At 39.2% G+C, this 12,798-nt stretch overlaps 2 protein-coding genes across 3 annotated transcripts; both read left to right on the top strand.

Annotated features, from left to right (window-relative positions):
- The first annotated feature begins 2,301 nt into the window (after positions 1 to 2,301).
- LOC122821342 (C-type mannose receptor 2-like) lies at positions 2,302 to 5,658 on the top strand. The gene is made up of 3 exons (XM_044099164.1): positions 2,302 to 2,753; positions 3,528 to 3,778; positions 4,685 to 5,658. Exons 1-3 carry the CDS (start codon positions 2,435 to 2,437, stop codon positions 4,877 to 4,879), a joined length of 765 nt encoding a protein of 254 aa, XP_043955099.1. The 5' UTR covers positions 2,302 to 2,434; the 3' UTR covers positions 4,880 to 5,658.
- Positions 5,659 to 9,294: 3,636 nt separating this feature from the next.
- LOC122821343 (struthiocalcin-1-like) lies at positions 9,295 to 11,669 on the top strand. 2 transcript variants are annotated; one of them, XM_044099167.1, is made up of 4 exons: positions 9,295 to 9,324; positions 9,553 to 9,819; positions 10,633 to 10,829; positions 10,914 to 11,669. In XM_044099167.1, the coding sequence occupies exons 2-4, from the start codon at positions 9,579 to 9,581 to the stop codon at positions 11,097 to 11,099; spliced, it is 624 nt and encodes a 207-aa protein (XP_043955102.1). In that variant the 5' UTR covers positions 9,295 to 9,324; positions 9,553 to 9,578; the 3' UTR covers positions 11,100 to 11,669. The 2 variants fall into 2 exon arrangements, with proteins under 2 accessions (XP_043955102.1, XP_043955100.1); XM_044099165.1 differs by having other exon boundaries at positions 9,304 to 9,324; positions 9,553 to 9,861; positions 10,914 to 11,662.
- The last annotated feature ends 1,129 nt before the right edge of the window (positions 11,670 to 12,798 follow it).

The raw sequence follows: 12,798 nt of genomic DNA, 5'->3' as shown, positions 1-12,798 counted from the left end.
ATCATCTTCAGACGTCTTTTTGTAGCATGAAGCTGCCCTGATACCTGCAGGCAACCAGCTTCTCCACATGCTGCTGGAGGGAACTACATATTGTATTTCTTATGGACATAAAAAAACATTTCAATTGAAAATAAATCTGTAAGGGATCTTGTTACAAACACTACAGTATGTGACCGGCTTGAGAAGTTTGGTTGACAGGTGTGAGGCAGAAGTTGGAGGCAGCTTGGTGAGTGGTGTGGTAGCCGGGGTAATCTGCATTTTAATTTTTTGTAGCTCTGTGATTGGTCAGTGGAGACTTTTTACTGGGTGTAAACACAGAGACTCAGCATTACCAGAAGAAGAGCTCCACAAACCTCTACAGCCTGAGGTGAGTACAGATGTCTAATTCAGGGTTATGGGTAAAGAGTCACATGGAGCAGGCAGGAGGACAGAATGATTTAAAACTTTCTTAAATACATGATCACCAATGACATATTTTTTGACATTAATTAGTGGATATAATCCATATTGATTTCAGATTGGTTCTGATCCTGTGTGTGTAGAGCTTCTAGGATAGCTTTAGCACACAGGGGAAAAAAAACAGTGTTTAAGTTTTCTTTTACAATTGAAAGTCAAACTTCATGAGGGTTTTAAATCAAACAAACACACAGAGAGCGCACACGCTTAACGGGTCACAGAGCAAACAAATACAAATCCACTGAAACAACCAATCGCCTCTCGCCTGGAACGTAGCTGGAGAGACACCAGCAGCCCTCCAGATCCCATTAGGGACAAGGGAGAACAGAAAATGAATGAATGGATGAATGAATGGATGGATGGATGGATGGATGGATGGATGGATGGATGGATGGATGGATGGATGGATGGATGGATGGATGGATGGATGGATGGATGGATGGATGGATGGATGGATGGATGGATGGAAGAAACAAGCAAATACAGTGGCACAAAAAGTATTTCCAGATTATTATTAACATTTTTATTATTATATGCTTCTTGTTTGAGTTAATCTAGAATCACACAGAGATGTTTTGGGTGGAAATAAAATAAAACAAAATAAGAACCAATAGTAATATAAGTATGTTTTGTGATATTATTATGTTATCTTCCTCTCTCCTCCTCCTGTCTTGCGGTGCCATCAACTGTCGTACTGAGATGATGTTTAGTGTAATATGAGCAGTGATGAACATTACACTGATTTGTTTGTATTGCTGATTGGTGTGCTATTGATAGCTGTTGGAAAATGTGAAAATTGTGGGGAGAGCAAACACATTTCATTTCTAAACTTATATGTCTGCATTTATATCTATTGTATGTTCTATGGCGAAACACGTCACCATTTCTCTAACTGAATTTACTTCTAAAGGTGCACCAGGCATGAAATCAAAGCATAAACGTCCCCAAGTGAAGTTACATTTCAAACTCACATGAGTAGAAACAAGCAGTTCTGTATAAATGTGAATAATTGTGTGTTGTTTCTCATTATTTCTCTCCATTCTTTTACAGCCTTTAGATATTTTACAGAGGTTAATGTTTAAAGCTGCAATAAGTAACTTTATATATAATTTTTTTTTTACATCCATCCATTTTCTGGTCACCTTTGTCCCTAATGGGGTCAGGAGGGTTGCTGGTGTCAATCTCCAGCTGCGTTCCGGGCGAGAGGTGGGGTCACCCTGGACAGGTCACCAGTCTGTCGCAGGGCAACACAGAGACATACAGGACACACAACCATTCACACACACACTCACACCTAGGGAGAATTTAGAGAGACCAATTAACCTGACAGTCATGTTTTTGGACTGTGGGAGGAAGCCGGAGAACCCGGAGAGAACCCACCATGCACAGGGAGAACATGCAAATGCATTTTTTTTTTTTTACCATATTTGTTTAAAGTGTCACTATTGTCATGAGACAGCATAATATCAGGCAGTTAGTATGGGGGAAAAATATTTAACTCCTCTGTCTTCTCTCAGTGCTAACTAGAGACAACCAATCAGAGCCAGGAGGAGGTCCTAGGGCTGTCAATCACTCGCTGTGTGGCGCTGCTCGTTCCCCCATCCACACATTTCTCTCTGATACGCTGCAGCTTTTTTTGGATGGCAGAGCCTGTCGAGGAATGCTAAGGCTAGTTAGTGTAGCCACCAAAGACGGATGAATGAACGGCTTTCCTGAAAGAGTAAGTTGTTATTTAGCATATTTAGCAGCGAGTACACAGTTGATTGACAGCGCTAAGCCCCTCCTCCTGGCTCCGTTTCTTCAGACAGCAAGAGCAGCTCAGGGAGGAGGTGGAGGAGGGATCGAGATGATCTGTCTCAAAGTAAACTGCCACAACATGGTGACCGTTTTAACAAATATGTAAAAAGCATTTTTTTTTTTTAAATAAAAAACACAGTTGCAGCTTTAATAACATGCATATCTGATCCCAGGTGTTGGGATGGCCTTCGGTGGAAACATGATTTGGTTCGTCTTCATCTTTGTCCCCTTGATGCTGACCGTTCCTCCTGTCAGGAGCCAACAGACCAGACTCAACACTCTTACGTTTAAATATTATTCTGTTTGGGCAACTTGGCAACAGGCTCAGTCTGCCTGTCGAGAGCAACACAGCGACCTGACCACCATCAGAAATAGAACAGAATTGCAAGCTTATTCCGGCGGCCAAGGCTGGATCGGATTGTACCGTAAGAGCGATGACGGTCCATGGAAATGGTCCAGTGGAGAGGATATCGCAACCTTCTTCAACTGGGAAACTGATAGTAAGCAGAGCAACTAGGTGATATTTTATCATTAGTTGTTCTTTTTTGTTGTTGTTGTTGCTTTTGCTGTGTTATTCAATTCAATTCAATAAAATACTCCTTTAATCCAAAGAGGAAAGTTAAATGTACTTGATATAATGTCCAAGCTTCCTAAAAACGTTACTGTAGATGTAACACTGCAGTACCTCCTGCAGAGGTCAGTGTTACTGCAGAAGTCGTGACCCGCTGAGTTAGATCAGATGTGAGACAGTTAAACAATTGGATGTTCCAGCAGAGCAATAATTCAAAACACACCAAATAATAAAACTGCTTCCAGAACAGAACAAGGAGGCGGACGTTAGGCGTCTTACATGACCGATTCAACCACTGGAGGCTCTGCTTCAAAATCCTATGCAACAGAAAAATAACTATTTAAATCAAACTTGCTAATGGGCATCTAACTATAGATGTCTCTTAGACAGATATCTAACTAGAACAATATCTTAGTTAGATGTCTCTTAGTTATCTAACTAAGAGACATCTAACTATAAATATTTGAACCACTACCAATTTTACAGGGTTTCCTATACTTAGAAATCTTTCATTTTAATCCTAAGCGCTCTTCAACTGTGACAGAATCTAAAACAATATAGTTCATAAAAACACACTATGATTTTGGTTTTTTTTTTTTAAAGTAATTAATTTGCCTTTCCTTGCACAGCCACCTCCCGATGCTCTCTGATCTAAGTAACTGATTTAACAGAAACCCCATCCTGTGTGCTGCTTTGTTTGCAGATCCAAAAAGCGGCGAGCACTGTGTGTATCAGTTCCAAGGCAAATGGACGAGTGACAGATGTGACGTTAAACATACTTACATGTGTTATGACGAGGACCTGGTTCTGGTGAAGGAGAATAAGACGTGGGAGGAGGCGTTGGAGCACTGCAGGTCTCTGAAAGAAGGGAACAGATATGACCTGGCAACCCTGATCACCCCCGTCGACCACAACTACGCACGAGAGAGAGCCAAACAGGCTACCACTGAGGAGGTGGGCCGCTGTTTACTCTGCATTGATGCTATTGACCGACTCATCCTCTTAACTCTGTATTAAACCAGTCTACTAAACTACTCTTCAAGCCGGAATCCTGAAAATGACCCAATGAGAGCATTTAGGCTACGACGTACCTTTCCGCCGTGCTCTCCTATTATTATTTAACCGTAAACATCCCGTAGTGCCTCACCACCACCCCCACCCACAGTAGCATAGGACGGCGACTTTTCCACTATGTTCACACTGTGCAGCTTTAAGTGACAAGTTCTATTTTTATTTTTATTTTTATTTGCCTTATTGCGACCTGTATCTGATCTTTTTATGACAGTCTGAATACCAGAGGTCGGCAAACGTCACGTCCTGATACTCACAAGCAGAAAGAAAAAGACTGGACTACAACTTCAAAGTTCAAAGCGGCACCCCTGGTCGCATATATTTGGAAGTTTGAACGACCACACTAAAAAAAACAAGAAAAAAAAAATACAATTTCACAAAACAATTGACCTGCGGAAGTAGAGCAGTCCTCCGACAACCACACTGTTATTGAGGCAGACTAACGGACCTCAATGTGTTCTTGCTTATTCCAGACTCCTTTTTGATTTTGGAAATGTAATAAATTGTATTCCGCCCTTTGTAAGCCCTGTGTGACGGCTGTCGGGATTGCATATTACCTACTGACAACTTGGTCCGCGATTATCTACGACTTTCCTCAAAATCTCTCTGACTGCAGCCTGTTTTCTATGATAGACACTGTCAATATTGTCGGAGTTCGTGTACTTGGAACGCTGATTGGTCAGTTGCTGACAAGTGCTCTGGAATGAGCACTTGTGATATGCTGCCCACATGAGGGCAGCATATCACCTCTGTACTCTATTCATGTGGCTCTCTGCTACATGTCGGCAGGTGTGGACGGGTCTGCGTTACCTGGGCGATGAGTGGGTCTGGAGTGCTGGAGAACCGGTGCGGTACCCGGACACCCCAGGCTGCCCAGGTAGAAGGTGTGGCGTCCTGGAGAAGAACAGCGACTCCCTGTTTGGGGTCAGAGACTGCGGCCAGAGGAAGAACTTCTTCTGCTATAAGGAACCTGATGGCGGCTGAAAGCCTCCGAGGTTCTTCACACAGAACTTCCTGCTGTCTGCAACAACACGGAACATTTAGAAACGTTTAGTACACACACTGAAATTATACACAGGTTTAGGAAAAGATGTATATACAATATACTTGAGTTCTAGGTAGAATATCGACAGGCCAAGAGGGGATTTTCCTTATGTTACATGAAAATATTTGTAAAGTTTTGACTAAATGATTGCTCTGACTGAGTGAGTTGTTCTTTTAACTGTTGTCTATGCAGGGGTCTGTTTGCTTGGTGGTTGCAACATTATAAATTTCAAATAATCTTAAATGAGGAGCTAGAAGTAGCTTTGCAACAGACCATAAAATGAAGTCAATGTCTATCCAACTAATCCATCAAATTAATGTTAGTGGACGTTTCCTGGAGAATTACAGAACAATACAGCCACATAGTAACAGATGGTAATAATGCCAATAAGGATGTTCTGCTAATTAAATGTGTCCAAATTTATTTGCATGGTGACACTGAAAGCCAGTCAAACAAGGTGAAGTTTGATGTAAACAGCTTTTAACAGATACATTTGACTGGTGAATACAGAACTATTTTTAGAAAAAATGTGTTAAATGGTAGGTTCATCATATGTTCTGTCCTGTTTTGATGTTGAAGTCAAATTGAATTTCTTCCAGTTTTCAGTTTACTTTTACATTTCATGTTAGTAAATTATTTCTGATTACCTACAAATAATTTCTTTTGTTTCTTTTTCATTAATCTTACGTCAGTTTCATGTGTCTAATCCCTTGTCGTTTCCATCACAAACAACTTCTTCTGTCAAAGATACATTTAAATGTAAATGTCTGCATAATGTGATGTTTTAGCAATGCCTCACACACACACACACACACACACACACACACACACACGCACACACACGCACCCACACACACACTGTTGGGTTAAAGCTTTCTGGCTCAACCTGCTCCAGAGTCAAATATGAATAGTGAAGTTAAACAATAAAAATACTTCATCCAGAAGAAATCGAACAGATTTGAAAGTTATGATTTCGCCCGTAACTGAAGATAAAAACTGTTTTAAAGTCCAAATTGCAACATAAGTGAACATTTGTATGGATACACTACATTTGGATATTTAAGTCAGAATAAGTTGTGACATGTGTCGCTTTCTCTAAAAGCGTTAATTTCAGTTTAGGGTCTGACATAGTTAAGTTAATAAATCTCATTGCGGTCTACCATGTGTTAGTGTGATTTTTATTTTCTTTAACATATTACTAATAAATGATTTGGCATTTGTCTGACTGACTGCCATCTGTCCAGCTGTCAGTCTATAGACGGCTTTATCAGCCTTTTGCCCACTAAGCAATAATTAAAACCTATAAATATGTTGCATTTTGCTGTCTATTCTCCCTGTGCAGATGGTGCTTTTCTGTAGTTCTCCAGTTTCTTGCTACCTTCTAAAAACATTTGCAGTATTTCAACCAATCCTTGTAATTTATCCAGTTATGTTCTGGTGCTGTAAAAAAATTATTTTCCTCCATAAACACTCCTTCTGTTTTTGGATTTTTTTAAAATCACACTTAAATGTTTGACATTTAAAGACATAGTTAATACAAAGGCTGTTTATTTAATTATGATTTTATTCATTAAGAGTAAAACAACTGTTCAAACCAACCTGATAATTACAGCCTTCCCCCTGATCTCTGCTTTTCACTAATAATATATCAATATGAACTTTGAAATTAATGAGCTTCATTGTGTTCAGTTCTACCATCTTCCATTTTCCTCTCAAGCTCTGGGTTTGGAGTAGACAAATACAAGTTTTAATAGTCACCTTACAAGTTTTTTTGTGTTTTTTTTGTTACAATCAAACCTTTTGGAACATCAGACACATTTTTAATTTCAGTATATATATATATATATATATATATACACATATATATATATATATAGGTGTGTGTGTGTGTGTGTACACAAGATGAACCTTCGGTCCAATCTGACATCCTGAGAACTTTGGAAGGTTTTCTTCCAGGATCTCTCTGTTCTCGGCCGCATTCATCTTTCCTTCAGTTGCCACCAGTCATCCTGTCCCTGCAGCTGAACAACAACCCCATAGCATGATCCTGCCACTACCATGTTTCACTACTGGGAATGCATTGGGCAGGTGATGAACAGTGCCTGGTTTTCTCCACACATGCCGCTTGGAATTAATGGCAAAACGTTAATCAGACCAGATCATTTTATTTCTCTGTCTGGGAGTTTTTCATGTGTCATTGATCAAACTATGCAGGTTTTCATCCGTCTGGCACTGAGGAGAGGCTCCATCAGGCCTCTCTGCCTGCTGGACGGCTGCACTGACAGCAGTGGAACTTTCTCTCATCTCTCTGCTGCGACTCTGGAGCTCAGCCACAGTGACTTTTGGCTTCTTCTCCCACGATTCCTCAATAGACTGGAAGAAAGAGTTCTGCTTCCATGTAAGGACCGTGGAGGCCACTGTGATCTTAGGAACCTGGAGTTCTGCAGAAATTCTCTTGGATCCTTGTCCAGATCTTTTGTAATCGTTGCCACAGTTCTGTCTCTGAGTTCTTGGGCAGTTCCTTCCACCTCATGGTTCTCATTTGCTCTGACATGAACCTGTCTGTGAGGTCTTGTACAGACAGGTGTGTGTGTTTCCTCATCAAGTCCAATCAGATGAATTAAAGTAGAACCATTTTAGTGAGGATCAGAATAAATGGACAGAATGTGAGTTAAATATAACTATCAAAGAAAAGAGTCTCAATACTTAAGACAATTTGTCTGTTTTAATAAATTTGCAAAAATGTCCACATTTCTGTTTTTTTCTCTCAAGATGTGATGCTGTGTGTACATTGATGAGCTTTTCGATTTGAGCAAAAACAGTGAAAAATGTACAGGGGCCTGAATATTTTCTGTACTCACTATTTACAGACATACAAAGAGAGAAAACAAACCTGTCTGTAACCAGAAACCTTTATGACGTTTTAAAGAATGTAATACATGTAAAGTTAACCCTATGGCATTTTTCTACAAATGGACAAGCTGGAAAGAGGACTACGTTACTATGGTAATGATTCTGATGATGACTTTTGAGAAAATCTAATATTTTTTTCTTTGTTTGTTAGTTTTTGATGGTTTAACCCTACGTTGTTACGTTGTTTTCATGTAAATCATCTTGAACAGCCTGGTTACTCAATAAATAAACTTGACTACCATACTTTGTCTTTTTAATGTTGGTATTGTGACATGCAGCTGCCCAAAGAATCAAAAGAGACCAGAGACAGACAGGATTTCTAAAGACACAAGAGTGTTGGACTAGCAGCAGAAATCTGTTTAACAAATGCAAAGTTTTGTCTGTCACTGAAGCATTGACGTATTTGAATGTTTGTAAATTCAAAAACATGACATTCAAATTCAATGACATAGCCCCTGGAATAAGATACAAGTGGTGTTTGTAAAAGGATTTAATTTAACCACATTAACAGTAATGAGGACTCTGGTTTCCTCTTGGATCCATTGGATAACATGGAGGGTAACAGTTCAAGGGTTTTTCAAGACTTTAGCAACATTAAGCAAATCAGAGACAGAAAGATCACTTAAGGACAGAATACAGCTTTCATCTTCCTCTTGACTCATATGATGTCATCACTGAGACGTTTGAAGAGTTTCCTCTCCTGTCAGTTACAGCAGCCCCTTCACCAGCCTCTGCAGCTGCAGCCGTTCTTATGAACTACTAAGTATTAAGAACTTCACTTCCTGATACAGCGATCCTTGATGAGGGTTTCTCTGAGGACTCCTCAGGGTTCCATGCTGCTCTCCAAAGTTCTTCTGAAGTTCCCTCCGGTCTCCTCACTGGTTTCCATGGGTCCCAGTTTCCTGAGATTTAGATTTAGCTTCTTTGGATTAGTGCTTTTCCAATTCCGTTTGGCTCTCTCTCTTCGTTCCCTTCAGCCTAGCAGTTCTACTTATTACTTGATCGCCCCACTTATTGCCCTCATCATTATCCATCTCTTCCTCAGTGTACCTACAGCTCCCTGTCTTCTTCATTGGTTTCTACTGGTTATTTCTCTGTGTTCATTCATTTCTCTGTTCTCTCCACTGAGGTCTCTGCACTTTGGTCCTCTGAATTTACCCTCTCTGTGACAGTAAAGGATATTTCTATTGTATTCTAGAAAATAAACTCAAATTATCAGCTGTATTAAAGATGAGGACAGTTAAGGAAAGTTCTGAAACATTATCAGACTCAATGTTTTTTTTTTTTCTTTCTGACACGTGTAGCTGGATATGCAAAGCAGAGGATGTGTGTGACAAGGTTAATCTGCATGTCTAACGCGTGTTGGGACAGCGCTGTGATTGGTTGGTCGAGTCCTTTAACTGATTGTACTTAAAGGAAAACAACTCCACCTGAAGCCTTCGTAGCCGTCCTACTGCTGCTCCGGCCTGAGGTGAGTTTAGATTTGTTGATTTGACATTATTTAATTGTTAAAAAGTGAGTTGTGTTGACTAGGATGGCAAATTGAAAATGTCTGTTTGTGACAGATTACTGTTGATGTTAGTCAAGATTATCAAAAGTTATTGATTTTTTTATCTAACATGTCCATTCAGCACTTGGGTTTGTCTTTGTATGTTGTATTTTTTTACATTTCTTTCCATAAACATGTTTCTGATTCCAGGTGTGTGTCATTTATTCAGTGGAAACATGATGAACATCTTCATCTTTGTCCCTTTGATGTTGGTCCTTCATTTCATCTGTGGAGATCAGCCACCGCTCAGAGAAGGGAACATCACATTTCATGATGAACATAAAACCTTGGCAGAAGCCCAGGCCTACTGCAGGACGCACCACACTGACTTGATCACTAGCGGGGAAAAAACAGATCTACCTTCAAATTACAAAGGCTGGATCGGACTGCACATAGTCTGGAAATGGTCTAGCGGAGGTGAGAACAAAAGCGTCTCCAACTGGCAAGGCAGTCATAACCGTAAGCAAAACATAGCAAAGTTAAAAATCTGAAAGTTGTTTGGATTTAGGTTATTTCAACATTTATATTCAGCTAAACAATGAATAGAAAGATAGAGCAAAAGATGGAGGATACCTCACCTACATATCAAAAGCAGGCATTTCTCACCCTCATAAATTAATCAGGGCTGCACAGTGGTGCAGTTAGTAGAACTGTTGCCTTGCAGCAAGAAGGTCCTTAGTTCGATTCCCAGGTTCTCCGGCTTCCTCCCACAGACCAAAAACATGACTGTCAGGTTAATTGGTCTCTCTAAATTCTCCCTAGATGTGTGTGTGTATGTGTGTGTGTGAATGTTTGTGTGTCCTGTATATCTCTGTGTTGCCCTGCGACAGACTGGCAACCTGTCCAAGTCAACCGGAACGTAGCTGGAGAGGAACCAGCAACCCTCCTGAAAATGGATGGATGGATAAATTACTCAAAGCACCCTTTAAAACTGGGACATCAAAGCACACACCTACCTACACTCCCAAAAAAATTGGCCTAACTAAATGCATAGAGCTAAATGAATAGAATCAGTTGACCAAGGCAGCTGACTGGAACCAAATCTTAGTGCAGGCATAGATTGTCGTCATGACAAACACTGGACCAATAACAGAAAGTTATTTGTTTGATTTGATAGATTTGCAGTATGATTTGTTTGTTAATGAGACTTAATCTAAAAACTCTGTTTTCTGTCTTTTATGGGATCCGCTAACAACTGTGTCTACATCAACAATGGCAACGGGCAAACAGGCAACTGCAACTATAAACTAGGTTTCCTTTGCTACGATGAGAGGCTGGTTCTGGTGAAGGAGAATAAAACATGGGAGGAGGCGTTGGAACACTGCAGAACTATGAAGGAAGGAAAAAACTACACCCTGGCCACTCTGAACACCATTGACGACCACAACTTTGCACGAGAGAAAGCCCAGCTGGCAACCTCTGAGGAGGTGGGCCATTTTTCTGCTTTATTCTTTGTTTTGTCAACCAACATATCCTCTGTGTGTAAGTCTCTCCATGCTACATGTCGGTAGGTGTGGACGGGCCTGCGTTACCTTGGTGATGAGTGGTTCTGGGTGGGTGGAGGACCGGTGCAGTACCAGGGTATTCCAAGATGCCCAGCTGAGAGGTGTGGAGTCCTGGAGAAGAACAGCGACTCATCCTTTGGGATCAGAGACTGTAATGAGAGGAGGAACTTCTTCTGTTACTTAAAATCTTAAAGCATTCATAGCTTAGCCATTTGATAATAAAGGCTTTTCATTTGTAGATGATGACAATATAAACTAGCTGGGTGGTTGGATGGCAAGAATAGGTCAGCTTAGGAAGATTAGAATAATATTTTAAATATGTGCTATGTGTAGCAATATTCCTAGTCAAAGTAAAATGATTACTCAAAAATATTTTCCTTAGTTTGATCCACATGCTTTGATTTGCATGTCACTTTTCTGCCTGTATTTCTAAATGTAGCGACTGATGGAACAACCCTATATTACAGATTATATAACTGGATCTGGATGGGATTCTGTTTCAAAATACATGAAATATTTAGACTGGTCAAACCCAACCCAATCTTTCTAATAAATTGATGATATAAATTATTATCAATTCAGGCAGAAAAAAAAATCTTACTGGAACCTGAAATATGAAATATGAAAACCTTTTTGATGGAAAATAGCTCCCCATGTAGGCTGCATAAATATTACAGTCAGACTCAGTTATCTTAATAAACAATTGTGTGGAGTAAAAGTAACAAAGGAATTTAATTAATAAAAAACACTTATTTGCCTAAAGTCTTTGTTCTGTATTTTGTTATAATCAACTAAATGAAATCAAATCAGAAAATTATTCAATGATCATGACATTTATGAAAAAAGTCAGCATAGTTATTAGTGATACTAGTCATCTGAGTAAATAACCTAGTAAATAGCCTAACATTAGTTAGTCTGTAGCCTAGCATCAGTCAGTCGCTCTCAAAGCTAAACCACTACTGCCATCTACTGGCAGAAATAACTATTGTTTGATGTTTGTCTGAAGTGGGCGAAGCTTGAAAAATTCAAATAGACATAGATTAGTAAAATGAATAAACTGTTGGAAACCAAAGACCACACATCCCTTCATTTTTCACTAAATATTCTTAATGTTCTTGAGTAGTGGTCTGACTTTTAGGTCATTCTTGTATAAATCACTACATGATGTGTTAACAAAACTGCAACAAAACACCAAAAAAAGAAGTCTGGGAAAGCTTTTAACAACATGTGGTTTGGCCCCGAACACATTTCTTTAGTTTTTACTTTTGTTGCACAAATAAATGTTTTTGATGAATAAAATAAAAAAAACAAAGAAAAACAAACAAACATTGAATTGAAAAAATATAATCTGAATAAATACAATAAGGCTGTTTTCAAATTATGAAAAGATATTCAATCCATCCTGGCCTTTTTTTCACACACACGTACACCCATGCACACACTCACACACACATAAGGCATAACTGTGCAGTTCATAAACAGCTCTACAATACAATGTCACCAGATGAGTATCAACTCATCCAAGCATTGAGGAAATCCTTAGAACAAATCAGTTCATGAATGTGTGATTGATCAGTTAAATAAAAATACAATTTTGCACACGTCCATATTCTTCTAAATAGTTTTTATCCCAGAGTATGAAGCATACATTGTTTTTGTTTTTTTTATTTTAATGCAGATTTAAAATGCACATGTTGATTTCTTCATCTATAGTCTGGATCAATTGTTTTTCATAACTGTATAATTTTTCTTCCTTTTCTTTCATTTTTATCATCATTTTTATTTTTATGTGTATCTGCATGCTTCCACCTGTCACTCACTTTCCTGCTGATATTGTTGAAATTCCCCATGGAGGGACAACAAAGTATTCTATTCTATTCTATTCTATTCT

This window comes from Gambusia affinis, linkage group LG19 (assembly GCF_019740435.1).
Source record: "Gambusia affinis linkage group LG19, SWU_Gaff_1.0, whole genome shotgun sequence".
NCBI classification, from domain to species: domain Eukaryota; kingdom Metazoa; phylum Chordata; class Actinopteri; order Cyprinodontiformes; family Poeciliidae; genus Gambusia; species Gambusia affinis.
This window is presented reverse-complemented; position numbering and strand designations above follow the sequence as displayed.

Bases quoted from the DNA above. Each gene is read 5' to 3' on its own strand.
- LOC122821343 (XM_044099165.1), top strand. From the start codon at position 9,579: ATGATGAACATCTTCATCTTTGTCCCTTTGATGTTGGTCCTTCATTTC. The intron at 9,862-10,632 runs GTAAGCAAAACA...ACGGGCAAACAG, and splicing joins CTGGCAAGGCAGTCATAACC to GCAACTGCAACTATAAACTA. The intron at 10,830-10,913 runs GTGGGCCATTTT...ACATGTCGGTAG, and splicing joins AGCTGGCAACCTCTGAGGAG to GTGTGGACGGGCCTGCGTTA.
- LOC122821342 (XM_044099164.1), top strand. From the start codon at position 2,435: ATGGCCTTCGGTGGAAACATGATTTGGTTCGTCTTCATCTTTGTCCCC. The intron at 2,754-3,527 runs GTAAGCAGAGCA...CTTTGTTTGCAG, and splicing joins CTTCAACTGGGAAACTGATA to ATCCAAAAAGCGGCGAGCAC. The intron at 3,779-4,684 runs GTGGGCCGCTGT...ACATGTCGGCAG, and splicing joins AACAGGCTACCACTGAGGAG to GTGTGGACGGGTCTGCGTTA.